This window comes from Chiloscyllium plagiosum, chromosome 21, assembly GCF_004010195.1.
Source record: "Chiloscyllium plagiosum isolate BGI_BamShark_2017 chromosome 21, ASM401019v2, whole genome shotgun sequence".
Lineage (NCBI taxonomy): Eukaryota > Metazoa > Chordata > Chondrichthyes > Orectolobiformes > Hemiscylliidae > Chiloscyllium > Chiloscyllium plagiosum.
In genome coordinates, this window is record NC_057730.1 from 42,779,156 (window position 1) to 42,791,633 (window position 12,478).

The 12,478-nt window shown below is 37.0% G+C and overlaps 1 protein-coding gene across 4 annotated transcripts in view; it reads left to right on the top strand.

The window, feature by feature from the left end:
• Positions 1–10,964, top strand: part of sdk1a (sidekick cell adhesion molecule 1a) — an 856,101-nt gene extending 845,137 nt beyond the window's left edge. For 2 of the 4 annotated variants that reach the window (XM_043711901.1, XM_043711902.1), the window contains 3 exons: positions 2,718–2,852; positions 3,371–3,500; positions 5,077–10,964. In XM_043711901.1, coding sequence (XP_043567836.1) covers positions 2,718–2,852; positions 3,371–3,500; positions 5,077–5,355 — 544 coding nt within the window. In that variant the 3' untranslated portion in view covers positions 5,356–10,964. The remainder of the gene's footprint in view (positions 1–2,717; positions 2,853–3,370; positions 3,501–5,076) is intronic. The other 2 variants (XM_043711903.1, XM_043711904.1) reach the window with 1 other exon arrangement.
• Positions 10,965–12,478: the final 1,514 nt, after the last annotated feature.

Genomic DNA, 12,478 nt, shown 5'->3' on the forward strand with positions numbered 1-12,478 from the left:
GGAGAAACAACCCCGCTTCCTAAAGACAGAGGAAAATTGAATAAGGTAACCACCTCCCCCCACCAACATTAACCAAACCCCCCAGGTTTTATATATATATATAATATATATATACACACATACATATATACACACACACACATATACATACATCCCACATATGTACATAAAATAATAAAAGAAAACAACCCCAATTGGGGGGGGAGAAAATCAAATCCCTCTCCCCACCCCCCATGATAATATTAATCAGTAAAGTAAGAAAAAAAAGGGGGGGGATATAAACCAAAGCAGGGGGAAAGGCAAACCAACATCCATTATGTCTTACAGTTTATCTAAGAGAGTCCAAGAATTCCTTAGCCTTTTCTGGCGATCCGAAGTTATACACTGATCCTTCATGGTTAGCGTCGCTGGGTAGCGTAAGGAGTATTGAATATTTAAGTCCCTTAAACGCTTCTTCGCCTCGTCGAATGCCTTCCTCTTTCGGACCAGAGCTGGGGAAAAGTCCTGGAATAACATGATCTTGGATCCTTTATAGATCATAGCTTGGGGGCCTTTTCCAAGATTTCTAGAGGCTTCCAGGAGTATCTGTCTCTCCTTGTAGCTCTGCAGCTGGAACAGGACCGGGCGGGGACGCTGGTTCGAGCTGGGCCCACATATTGCGACCCGGTAGGCCCATTCTACCATTACCTGGCCTGATCCAGCTTCCAGATTTAAAAGCTGTGGCAGCCACTTCTCGAGGAACGCTGTAAGCTGGCCTTTCTCTTCCCGTTCGGGAAGGCCCAGCAAACGAATATTTTTTCAACGACCTTGATTATCGAGGTCGTCAATGTAATCCTCTAAAGTCCGGACTCGCTGTTCGAGAGTCCGGACCCGATCCACGGCCGATTGCGCTGTAGTTTCGGAGGTCGCGGCCTTTAACTCCACCCCTCTGACTCGGTGCTCGATTTCCTGGATGTCTCGGTCATGCTTCTGCCGCGCGGCCGAGAGTGAGTCCCATCGGTTTCGGGACTCCTTGATAAAAGCATCGATCTTCGTATCCAGCTTGGAGATCATCTCCACAAGGCTTGTTACTGTTGGTAAGTCACTGTGGACGCCTCTGTTGCAGCTGGAGAGAGTGGGGGAGGGGTTCCTGCTTGCTGAGAGCTGCGGGCTCCCTTCCCTTTGGTCATTTTTACTAAATATTAGACTGTTTAAATGTAATACTAAGCAACTAATTAAATTAAACAGCTATTATGAATGATTTGGTGAGTGTGATGGGGGTGGGTGACCCACTTTACCCAAGTCTTGGGAAGAGCACTATAGACTCAGACTTGCTGGGTCGCCGCCATCTTGGATCCCCCCATAGACTAATTTCTAAACGGGGAAAGGCTTTGGAAATCTAAAGCACAAGGAAACTTTGGCATTCTAGTTCAGGATTGTCTTAAGGTTAACATGCAAGTTCATCTGGTAGTTAAGAAGTCAAGTACAGTGTTAGCAATCATTCCAAGAGGGCTAGAATACAACAACAGAAATGTACTGCTATAAAGGCAGCAGATTCCTGGAAATACTCCACCTGTTTGTTCCTTTCCAAGCCACTCATTATCCTGATTTGGAAATATATTGCCATTACTTTTGTGTCACTTTTTCAAAATTCTGGGACTTGCTCCCTGAAAACACTGTAGGTGTGCCTTTAGCAAATGAACTGCACTGATTCAAGAAGACAGATCGCCAGCATCTTCTCGAGAGCAGGTTGGGAGAGGCGATAAATGCTGGCCTGGCTAGTGAAGCCCATGTTCTCTAAAGGAATAAAAAAAAAGGTGCTGCTATCATCCAGGCAAGTGGAAAGTATTCCATCACACTCCTGACTGATGCCTTGTATTTGGTGGAAAGTTTTTGATGAAACAAGAGGGGAGTAACTTGCCAAAGAATTGTCAGCTTCTTCCTCTTTACCAGAGTATCTATGTTTCTCTTCCAGTTGAGCTTCTTGTTGACATGAACCCGCCCTAATACAAACAACCCATGCCAGACTGTTAATTTTGGTAAAGCTGTTGAGTGTCAAGGGGAGGTGATTACATTCTTCATGGCAGCCTGACACTTGTGTGGTGCGAATGTTACTTGCCATATCAGCGCATATATGAATGTTGTCAGGTGATGCTGCATATGCAATTGAATTGCTTTGTTACCTCGGGTGTTGGAAATAGGACTGAACACTATTCGCGCATCAGCAAATCATCACTTTTGATCTTATGATCGAGGGAATGTTATTATTGAGACAAATAAAGATTGAAGGACCTAAGACATTGCCCTGAGGAATTCCAACAGCAATATCCTGGGTTGAGATGATTGACTTCTGACAACTAAAACCATTTTTATTTGTGCCAACTATGACTCCAAACAATGGAAATTTTCTCCCATTTCTATTGACTTCAATTTTATTGAGGCATGTCTATGCCACATTCATTGATGTCAAATTCAGTCATCCCCAGTTCATCCTTGCAATTAGCTCATGTTTGAATGCTTAAATATAGCCTTCAACCAAGTGTCCCCAGCAGAACCCAAGGTGAACAATGATATTTGGTGAGGTTGTTGGTGAGTAAATGCTGCTTGATTTGCACAGTCAGTGATACCTTCCAACACTTTGCAGCTGATGGAGAGTAAACTTATTAAGCAATAATTGTAGTTCAGTTTGCCCCACTTTTTATGAAGAGAATATTACTAAACTAATTTCTATTTTGTAGTGTAGGTGACATAGCTATACAGGAACAACTTATTCTGGAGCACAAAAGTCTTCAGCACTGTGGACAGGATATTGTTGGGGCTTCTACTCGCTGTGCTCAGCTACTGCATGATATCACTTGGATCAAGAAATTTCTGTTTGTATTTTGAAATTATTTTAAAACTTAGTTTGACAACACAGTGAATCTTTTCTCCAACCAAAAAGGAATGTTTTAAAACATCGCCAATATTATTTATACAGGTCGTTCTGTTATAACTCACATTTCGTCAACTCAAATTCACTGCAGTGATTGATGAATTGGGGATGCTGTTTCTACAGCACAAACTTTTAAAGTGTGTGTTAGCTGTAACGCAATTACAGCACCAACACTTTAAGCGCTGTTTCTAAAGCGCGGTTTTTCTGTAATGTGGGTAGAACACGAACGCAACCATCATGTTATAGAAGAACAGACTGTATATCATTCTGCAACAGCAAATTAAACCACACTTGTCGAGAGTCACCACCTAGTGTAAATATTAGCAAAAGGTTTAGCACTGTATCTGAAATGGTATTTTAATGTGACATGATTATGATTAATAAATAAAATGACATTTCAAAAGTGTTGATTGTAGGAGATGTTGATATTTATAATTTTTTTTTCCACTGTGTTGCAAGGTTTCCACCGAGGCCCAGTCCAGGAGGGTTACGCTATTCTGATGAGGATTTATGTAATAACTACAATGGAATTGTGCTAACAGAGAGCACAACTCTGACAGAGAAACCCACTGAAATATCAGAGTCAGAGGTAATATTCATTCCTCCATTTAGTTTTCTGTTTCCTGAGAAAAGCATACCACAGCCCAACCAGTGAAGGAACATAGTCACAATGTAGGCTTTTATTTCTGCCCTCATATACACAGTGCTATCTGCATGTTTACACTTTGAGTGCTGCAACTTGCAAGTTTTATAAGGAGAAACGGAATCATTATCAGTCCAGCTTTTGTACAAGTACCCACAAGATTGCTGAAAATAGACTGAATAATTTATCCAACCACCTCCATCTTGTCATTAAAATTTAGTAATATGGCAAAATTGGCTTTGCGAATCTAGGCAGGGACAGCATTTTGGAGTGGGAATGTTATCACTGAAGTTTTAAACAAGTTCCTGACTGCTCAACTATCCAATACATTCTGAACTCAAAAATAAAACAAAAAGATTCCAAGTACATTCCCCAGTTTATGCTGAGTCAACTAATCTCAGCCTCAGCAGTAGTCAGGACACTCAACTGCCTTGTCCTTACCCAAGTTCAGGTGTGAAAATCATCCAGGATTTCTGGACATATGTAGTCATCAAATGCATGGAAGTGTGGTGGAAGCATGTTCAATTGAGGCATTTAAGTGGTCATTGGATGATGATTTGGATAAAAGTAATGTTCAAGGTTATGGAGGAATTGTCCAAAGGAGATTAACACTGGGTAATGATGCATATTTAATGAGCCAGTGTAGGCAAGATAGGCAGAATCAACTCCTTCTGCACTGTAACACTTCAGTGATTGTATGAAATGAGGAAGGCGTTCCCTGTGTTATTTTTATTCACACATGGAATGTGGGCCTCGCTGACTGGGCCAGCATTTATTGCCCATCCCGAGTTGCTCTTGTGAAAGCGGTGGTGAGTTTCTTGAACCACTTCAGAATTCAACCCCCACCACACTTCTCCTTCTATTTGTCTCTCTACCTCAATTTACTCCTTTAAGGCATTCTGCAAAACTCTCATTTTTCAACATGTTTTTGTTCAACTGCTATATATATCTCCTAATAAGACTTGCAACGATGTTTCATTTTGAAATGCTCCTGTTAAGTATTTTACAATGTTTTGTTACATTAAAGATGCCAAATAAATTCAAGTCATTTTTATTGTGCTGATACATTGCAGCTGCTCATTCAGCCATTCACCAATTGCTTAGACTAGTTAAAATCTGAATCCCCATATGGCATTGTTCAAAAATGTGAGAAAGATTCTGTGGAGTTTCTCCTACATGAGAGAAATTCAAGTGAAGGTTTTCTGTTGGTTATCCTGGTCACAATACTAAAACATAGCAAGTTATCACAAGCACTGAAAATACTTGCGACGAGCTATGAAATAACATTTGAGTCAAAATACTTGGAACAAGATTAGCGGGAAAATCCAAAAGGCGTGACAGGTAGCCTTTGTCTATTTTTGTTCTGATGTATTTCGAAAAGGTTGACTGAGTATTAACATTGAGGTAATTAGAGCAGATCACCAGCTCATCCATTGCTGTATGGTATACCTAAGGAATAAAATTAAAAGTCACCTACAAACCAGGAACAAAATAAAACTATAATATATTACTCCTTTTACAGGCTACTGACAGTGATTACGAAGGTGAATTGCCAAAAAGCACACACTCATTTGTAAACCACTATATGAGCGATCCAACCTACTTCAACTCATGGAAGAAACAGCCCAAAGGCCTTCCAAGAGCTTCTGCCTACAGTTATGAGGAATGCACAGATGGTGAACAGGAACCATACTATCCAACTGTGATCACAACACAGAGTACAGGGGGTGCCTACACTCCCACAGGGCAGCCTGCTTCAGGAGCACGGACTCCTGTGACTGGGTTTTCTTCCTTTGTGTGACCATTCATTATGAACAAAGTAAGGCAATTTCTGAAATATTGCTTACTCAATGGACCAACGTGCTGGATGAAGTGACACACAATCACAGTGCAGAAGAAGGCTATCTAATGGAAATTGTCATCTTCATAGCTGCCTAAAAAGTGCCTTTTACATGTTAGTAACTTGATGATACTAATACAGCAGTGGTGTTTATAAAATCTGTTTTCCAATCATTTGAATGAGAAATAGAAACAGATTCTATGAACATTTTTCTCTTGTCCTTATTCCAAAGTTAGTACAGAAATGGTGGTATCGCTGCATTATATCCCTTATTTTGTGGAATGATGAAAATTATCATGAAACAAATTATTTTTAAACTTCCAACCAGACATAAGGAATTATGGCTTCTTCTGTCTGAAAGTCAAGTTTCTGACATAACAGCATAAAACTGATGTTTCAGAGGAAGACCCAGATTGAACAGAATCACTTTGTGCTCCAGCAAATTGTTAAGGCTGCTCATGTCCCCACTGCACGAAAAGGCATGTTTCAGGCAGCTTATATCATTGCCTTCTAGTTTCATTGCAACTTCAGTGCTGTGAAATTAGCGAACCTACAGTTCCACCACCAACAAAACAACTGAAAGAAATAGAAACATTTTAATTATTTTCTAACTTTTGAAAGCATTCTCTGAAGAAACTGCTGATTCTTTAGAAAATGTAAACAGTTGGAAGGAGTTTGGGTTAACTTGCTGTTTAAGAATTTACGGAAACCATCACAAAGTAACAGAATAATTACCATCCCACTTCTATTTTTGAACAGTTTGAGAGGTCACAAACTATTGCAGTAAGTTTCTTTTCAAATAGTGAACTGCATTAAGTCTCATAATTGCACTCAGTTCAGTTTGGTTTTAATTCTCAGGATTTATGGAGTGCACTGACTTTCAGGTGCCTGCTCTTTCTCACTTCATCTGCCAGCTTGTCAACACCAACCACTTTTCACCTTAACATTTGGAACTAATGACAGAATATTTTCCAAATTTTCATTTATACACTTTCTTCAGAAATGCCTGTTTATCCTACTAGGTGCACTGACATATCACTTCAGTAATTCCAGAACTTAAAAATTACTATTTTCAGCCCACTTCCTGACTGTAGTACTCTATATAGTAGCATATAAAAGACCCCTATTAAGTTGCCCTAGGTTTGTCTCTGCACCTTCAGTTGATACTAGATTTTTCAGGGTGTCAGCTGTATCAGCATGTTTGACACTTAGAAAGGAGTCGACAGATGAAGCATGTCCTGAGCTTTCTTTTACCCTGAAATCAGATATATCCACTCAAGATCATTCTGGTGCAACTGTGGAAAGCAGTGGGACTATTCCTGCTGAAGGTGAACAGATTAAAAGCAGTGACAGGTATAAAAAAACAAAAAAAGGAAGGGATTTTAAAAATTGGATTGTTGCATATGATTTCCTATTTAGAACATGGATTTCTCTTAGAGCTGGCTGGCATTCTTCTTTTGATCTCAAACACAATTTACCATATTTTTAGCAAATCAAAGACTACATTCTTTTAAAAAGTTACTAACATTTCATTGAGTACATTTTATTATATAAAGTGAACTTTTGCAAAATGTTGCATTCCTTTTTTTTTATTTCTAAATTATAATTTTAAAAGAATTTAAGCTGTAAATATTTCTACAAACATTAAACTGTCACCTTAGTAACTAAATAATGTGTCTACCAGACTTCAGGTTTAATTTCTTGTCACCAGACTGAGTTTCTACCTAAAATCAAGGTGCTGAGGCGAGACCACCCCATATTCTTGATCACAAACTTATGTTAACAATAACCATCATTGTATCACTGAAAGTGAAATACTGATAGAATGTATTTTAATATCTAAATAAGCAATGACATTGAAAAACATTTTCAGAAAAAAACATATTGATGGAAACTTGATTTTTTTTCTGACTGTGAGGTAAAGAATTTTTAATGAAGGTAAAACTTAATGGCATATGGTTGGAATGTTGCCTATGTTCCACGACCATGTTGTTAAATTCACACTAAAGACACTTGAGAATTTGAATCTGGAATTAACCACTAGAATTGTGTATTTATTTGTGGTATTTTATATTTAAATATAATAGGCTAATGTTGTTGGATTTTGAGCTCTGTTAGAGTCAGCCAATGAAGAACATTATGTAATCCAGTGAATAAAGTCACTAAAATTAATTTAATGCAGTTTGCACTAAAATCTTGATTTGAATACAAATAGCAAACCTATTTATTGTAATTTAAGGCATTTTTCTTTTTTGTATTTATCCCAATTTTTATATTTTATGTTCAGTAAATTTGTATACACTTTATGATATACAATATATTTTCTACTTATTTCTTAACTATTCAAAGTAATTTGGACAGTTTAAATAAAAATACAAAAATGTTATTTCTATTAAAAAAAATGTTTTTGCCAAACTCTGTATAGTTCCCAGTTGGTTTGTGAGCACTGCTCACCCCTTGAAATGAAGGATAGAGTGGGCATATTTTGCCAAGGGAGACTTTGTTCGCTAATTGAGAAACTCACTGTGAAGTATTTGTGACCTTTCAGAGATTCCACAGTCCAGGTGAGGGAATATTCTCAGCGTGACCTATAGTAAAATTAAAGATTTTCAGTACTGCTGGAGAAACATGTTACAGAATTTCCTCAAAATTGTGATATTTCCAGTCTCTCTAGCTGCTTGAAAACAACTCCAAAATCCTATTTGTTGCATAAATATTGCAAATGTTGGCCTCAATGTGAGATTTCCAGAAAAATCAAGAGTGTTCAGTGAACACCTTCTAGCTTGTGGTAATGCTACTTGGCACATGGAAACAGGGCAGAATTTGCTTGTTGAATTCAGTTCAGTCTAAGTTGGTTGGTGGATGACTAGAGGTCATTTGTGATTTTGAATAAAATTCTACTGCTTTTAAGAACTGTATATAAAGGTTGGTTAATAGGAAAAAAATTCAAATTAAACTGCTGTGGAAGAACATGTGGGATCCAGAGGATACTTAATTAGTTTGTACAGTGGAGATTAGCCTCCAATGGTGTCTTTTGGATTTTGGATGATGACAATCAGACTGTCATCCGAGAATCAAAAGAAATACTGCCCAGCACACTTTGAATGCACTCTCAAGCCATATGAATATTGCTTTAATCAGAATGTCTTCATTTGCATTTTTATTTTCTCAATAAGTTTATTTAGTACTTTGTAAAGGACATGACTGGTACATGTTTTGCTAGCAATATATATATGAATGTGTATTTTTTAAGATATTTTTTGTACTGCTAAATTTATACCCCCTAATGAAATCCTATTGGAGTATGAATCAAGTTGAGACAGATTAAATATTAAGATCTGCCCTCAGCAAAATAGAAGATGCTACATTTCATAATACGGTGACTTCGGTAGTTCACATTATATAGTGTAACTCTACTGTGATCAATTCTAAGCAAAAACAATCCTAAGTGTAAATCTAGGTTAAGTAATTTTCTAGATTTGTTTGCGATAACAATGTAATTAGGGAGAAGAATGCTTTAAATTCTGCCTTTTTCCATTAGTGTAGATAACTCACCTTGTCTCTTTGTAAAGATTATGTTGTAAAGGATGTTTATAGTAAGCCAGATATACGCTTTAATTAAAGGATATCTCACCAGTCATTATTTGAAAGATATCACTGCATAAGTAGAGTAAATCTTTGTCACTCTGAGCTTATAAAAAAATTGTTGATTTGTTTATTCATTATGTTTTCCTAAGTTGTACTAATTAGTACTGTTAACCATGTGATTGGCAGCTGTAACATTCGGTCACACAGTGATGTGGTCAACGTGTTGCTGTGGTACAGAAAAGGACAAATGCCCCACCTTAAAACTGTTAAGTTTGAAATGAAAGAAACATTGTGTGATATCTATTTTGCATTCTCTAACCTGTTTAGAGTTGATTTTAGAAAATTGGGATTGGATCTGATCAGAATTGATCTGATGTTGGCTCTGTTTCAATGAAACAATGACCATTGTTGACGGAAAGTAAATTAGCTAATAGTCTAAAACATATAATTGCCAACTGTGGAATTATCCTAAAGTCTACAGGAAATGAAAGTGTCCTCCTGCTGATAACAACACAGTCAAAAAGGGAGCCTCAGGTCCTTTTTAATTTTCTTTAAACATATTTTTTTAATTGGAGATGAAGACTGTTTGTCAGGATAGGGTACGACAGGGCAAAGGAAGTAAGGCTGTGATTGGGCATTTGAAATCATGCATTGATGCTTCTGAAAATACATCCAGAGTTGGTATTCCTAATGTGCATGCCAGTTCCCCGTGGTTTAAACAGGAACTTCATTTGACAATGATGAATTCAAGTTATTATAATGTGTATTTTTAAGAGGTTAACTATTGAAAATCGCGCAGAGAATCAAACGAATAACTGACGTGTAGGGAGCCCATGTCTTACAAGAATTCAGATACCACATGCTCAGAATTTAGACAAAAGGTGTCAATGTAAGCTAAGAGAATTTCAGATTCCATCTATCTCATTTGAAAGTTCCAAAAACACCATTGCTAAATGCACAATAGCACTGGAATTATATATGTGCAATTGGTTCCTTTTTGAAATTACACTTTATTTTTGTTTGCCACCAATTTTCCTGTTTTATTACCATTTGATTATTGGTGTATTTTGTCATTTTTAGATAGAAAAGTAAGTGAGTGGCCATGATTGATGAATATCAGGGTAAGATGAGTTGAAAGTTATTTGTATTCTTAATATTTTAAAAAATTTGTAACTTTTTATATTGGGCCCAGTTTTAATTTTGTACAATTGGATCAGCTTTGAGTAGATTGCAATCAAACACATTGAATCTAAATTGAGGTGCCAGTTGACACACAATTGCAGTTCATAATTAAGCTCCCACTCTCCATGATCACTTGTGTATTTACAGTGTCCTAAGGCAACACGCTACATCTTGTGAAATGTTAACCTGATAGAATTGATACAGAAATTTATTCCATTGTGTTAACCTCCATAAACCCAACAATATGTGGATATCTGGTCCCTTTCTATAGTCATTGGTGAACATTATTCAGTTAGAGCAATACAGGTTTAGTTTATGGTAAAAAGTAAATACATGTTAGGACATCTTTGCACTTTGAGTTTAATATGTGAGATGTCACTTCAAATTGAATATTTGACACAGTACTGCATGGAGAGTATTTATTTGGCCTTAAGCAATAGATGCAGCATAAACATATGTGATAGTAATCTATGGATCACTTTTATTGAGGGAACTTTATGTTTAGCAGTGATTAAATAAGGACTAAAGGCTGCCTTTTATATACAAATATCACGTTTGTCACTAAAAGGTTGTGTTAAAAAACTGACTTAGTTTGCAGATTTTTTTTAAATACAGCCTCTCAACAAATGTCTTAAATGTTATGGTATTTTCTAGAAGGTTCTTGTCTCCTGATAAAGTGCTGTCCTTTCTGGGATCCTTCTGAACCAAAATATGTTTGCATTTTTCAAGAAAAGTTGTGTTTCAATGTTGAAATGTATTTTGCATCATTGTTTGATAAAGCAGTTAGTTATGCATATTCAGCATTTTTTAAAAATGGATAATTTAATTTAGCATGAAATAACTATTTGAGATGGGAAGCATTACATAGATTAAATTGTGTAAGAAAAATGGAAAAAATGGATTTAATTACGTAAGAGAAAGAAACCTTCATGCCAGTTTATTGAACTTTGAAGGTCTCCACTATATATCACTTCAGTACCATTTAATATTCTTTGTCACCTCTAGTAGGCTTTTGCATCCATGGCCTAACAGTATGGAAGCACAGGGAAATGTGCAGAAATACTCATGATTTAAGACATTATTAATACAATTAAAAGACAAGTTTGAACAAGTTTGGCTCCAGCAAAGACTTCAAAGTGCTCAAATGTGTGAACTTGTCCATTGATTAGTTTACTGTCTTATAATCATAATGTGACAACAAATAATCATCAGGATAATTCAGGTGTTATCTCCATCAGTAACCACATCAACAAAGTTAGAATATACACATATAACCCTTTCGTTCCAAGGTAATGCTGTATGACAGACAATTGCCAGGGAATTCCTTTTGAACTGATCCCTCTCCACTGCTATAACTAATCTGGGAATGCAGCAAAATCCCCGCTTACACATTGCCAGTGGACGAGTGGGAGCATGTCAAAGCAATTAGATGGCTGCACTGGGATAATCAGAAAATTCTACAGCACTGAAATAATAACCACAAACCAAGAGACGAGACACAGAGCAGTGGGTTAGGCAATGACCTTTGTCACTCAGTCTTGACTACAAATCCAGTTTAGTTGGAATGTAAGTTTTCTCTAACTATTACATGTGAATGTCCATTATGAAGTGAGGAAACTACAAATTCCAAGTGGTTTTAAAACTAATTGGTACAATTTAACATACCACTTCATGGATGGCATGCAAAATTGCAGGGGATGAAATAATGTTGAGCCAGCAGGACTCTTTTGAGATCGGGGTTTGAAGCACATTGCCAGGAAGGTATCATGGAAGATTCTGTTTTCTAAACATTGGACCAATCAGATGGACCACAGAATTCTTTCCCAGTTCTCTACATTCCTATGTTCATTAAGTAATGGGAAACTTAAGCAGCAAAAGTCTGTGCTTTGCCAGACCTGGGAGCATTTTGATGTTGAATCTTTTCCCCATCGCTAACATTCTTTAACTACATGAGCACAATTTTTCAAAATGTGAATGCTGGATTCACAATGAAATTCTACTATTTCATGTTTTTTCTTTGGGTTAATTTCACATTATTACCATTGATATGGTTTTAGAAAATTCATAAACCTGTGGAGTAAAATCCAAGTCTTGTCATCAGGTGAAGCAGTGAGAGGAAGCAGGGGAAAAAAGGACCAAAGAATGTATATGTTATTCAGTCATTTTAATGTCATACATTCCATTCCTAGTCTTAATTTTTCATTGTAAGTTTATAATAGAAGCTGACTGTGGGTAAATTTATTGTACTCAAATCATACCTCTACTGGTGACTCCACTGACAGGAGGTTGCAGTGTCAAAAGTTTAATGTGCGCG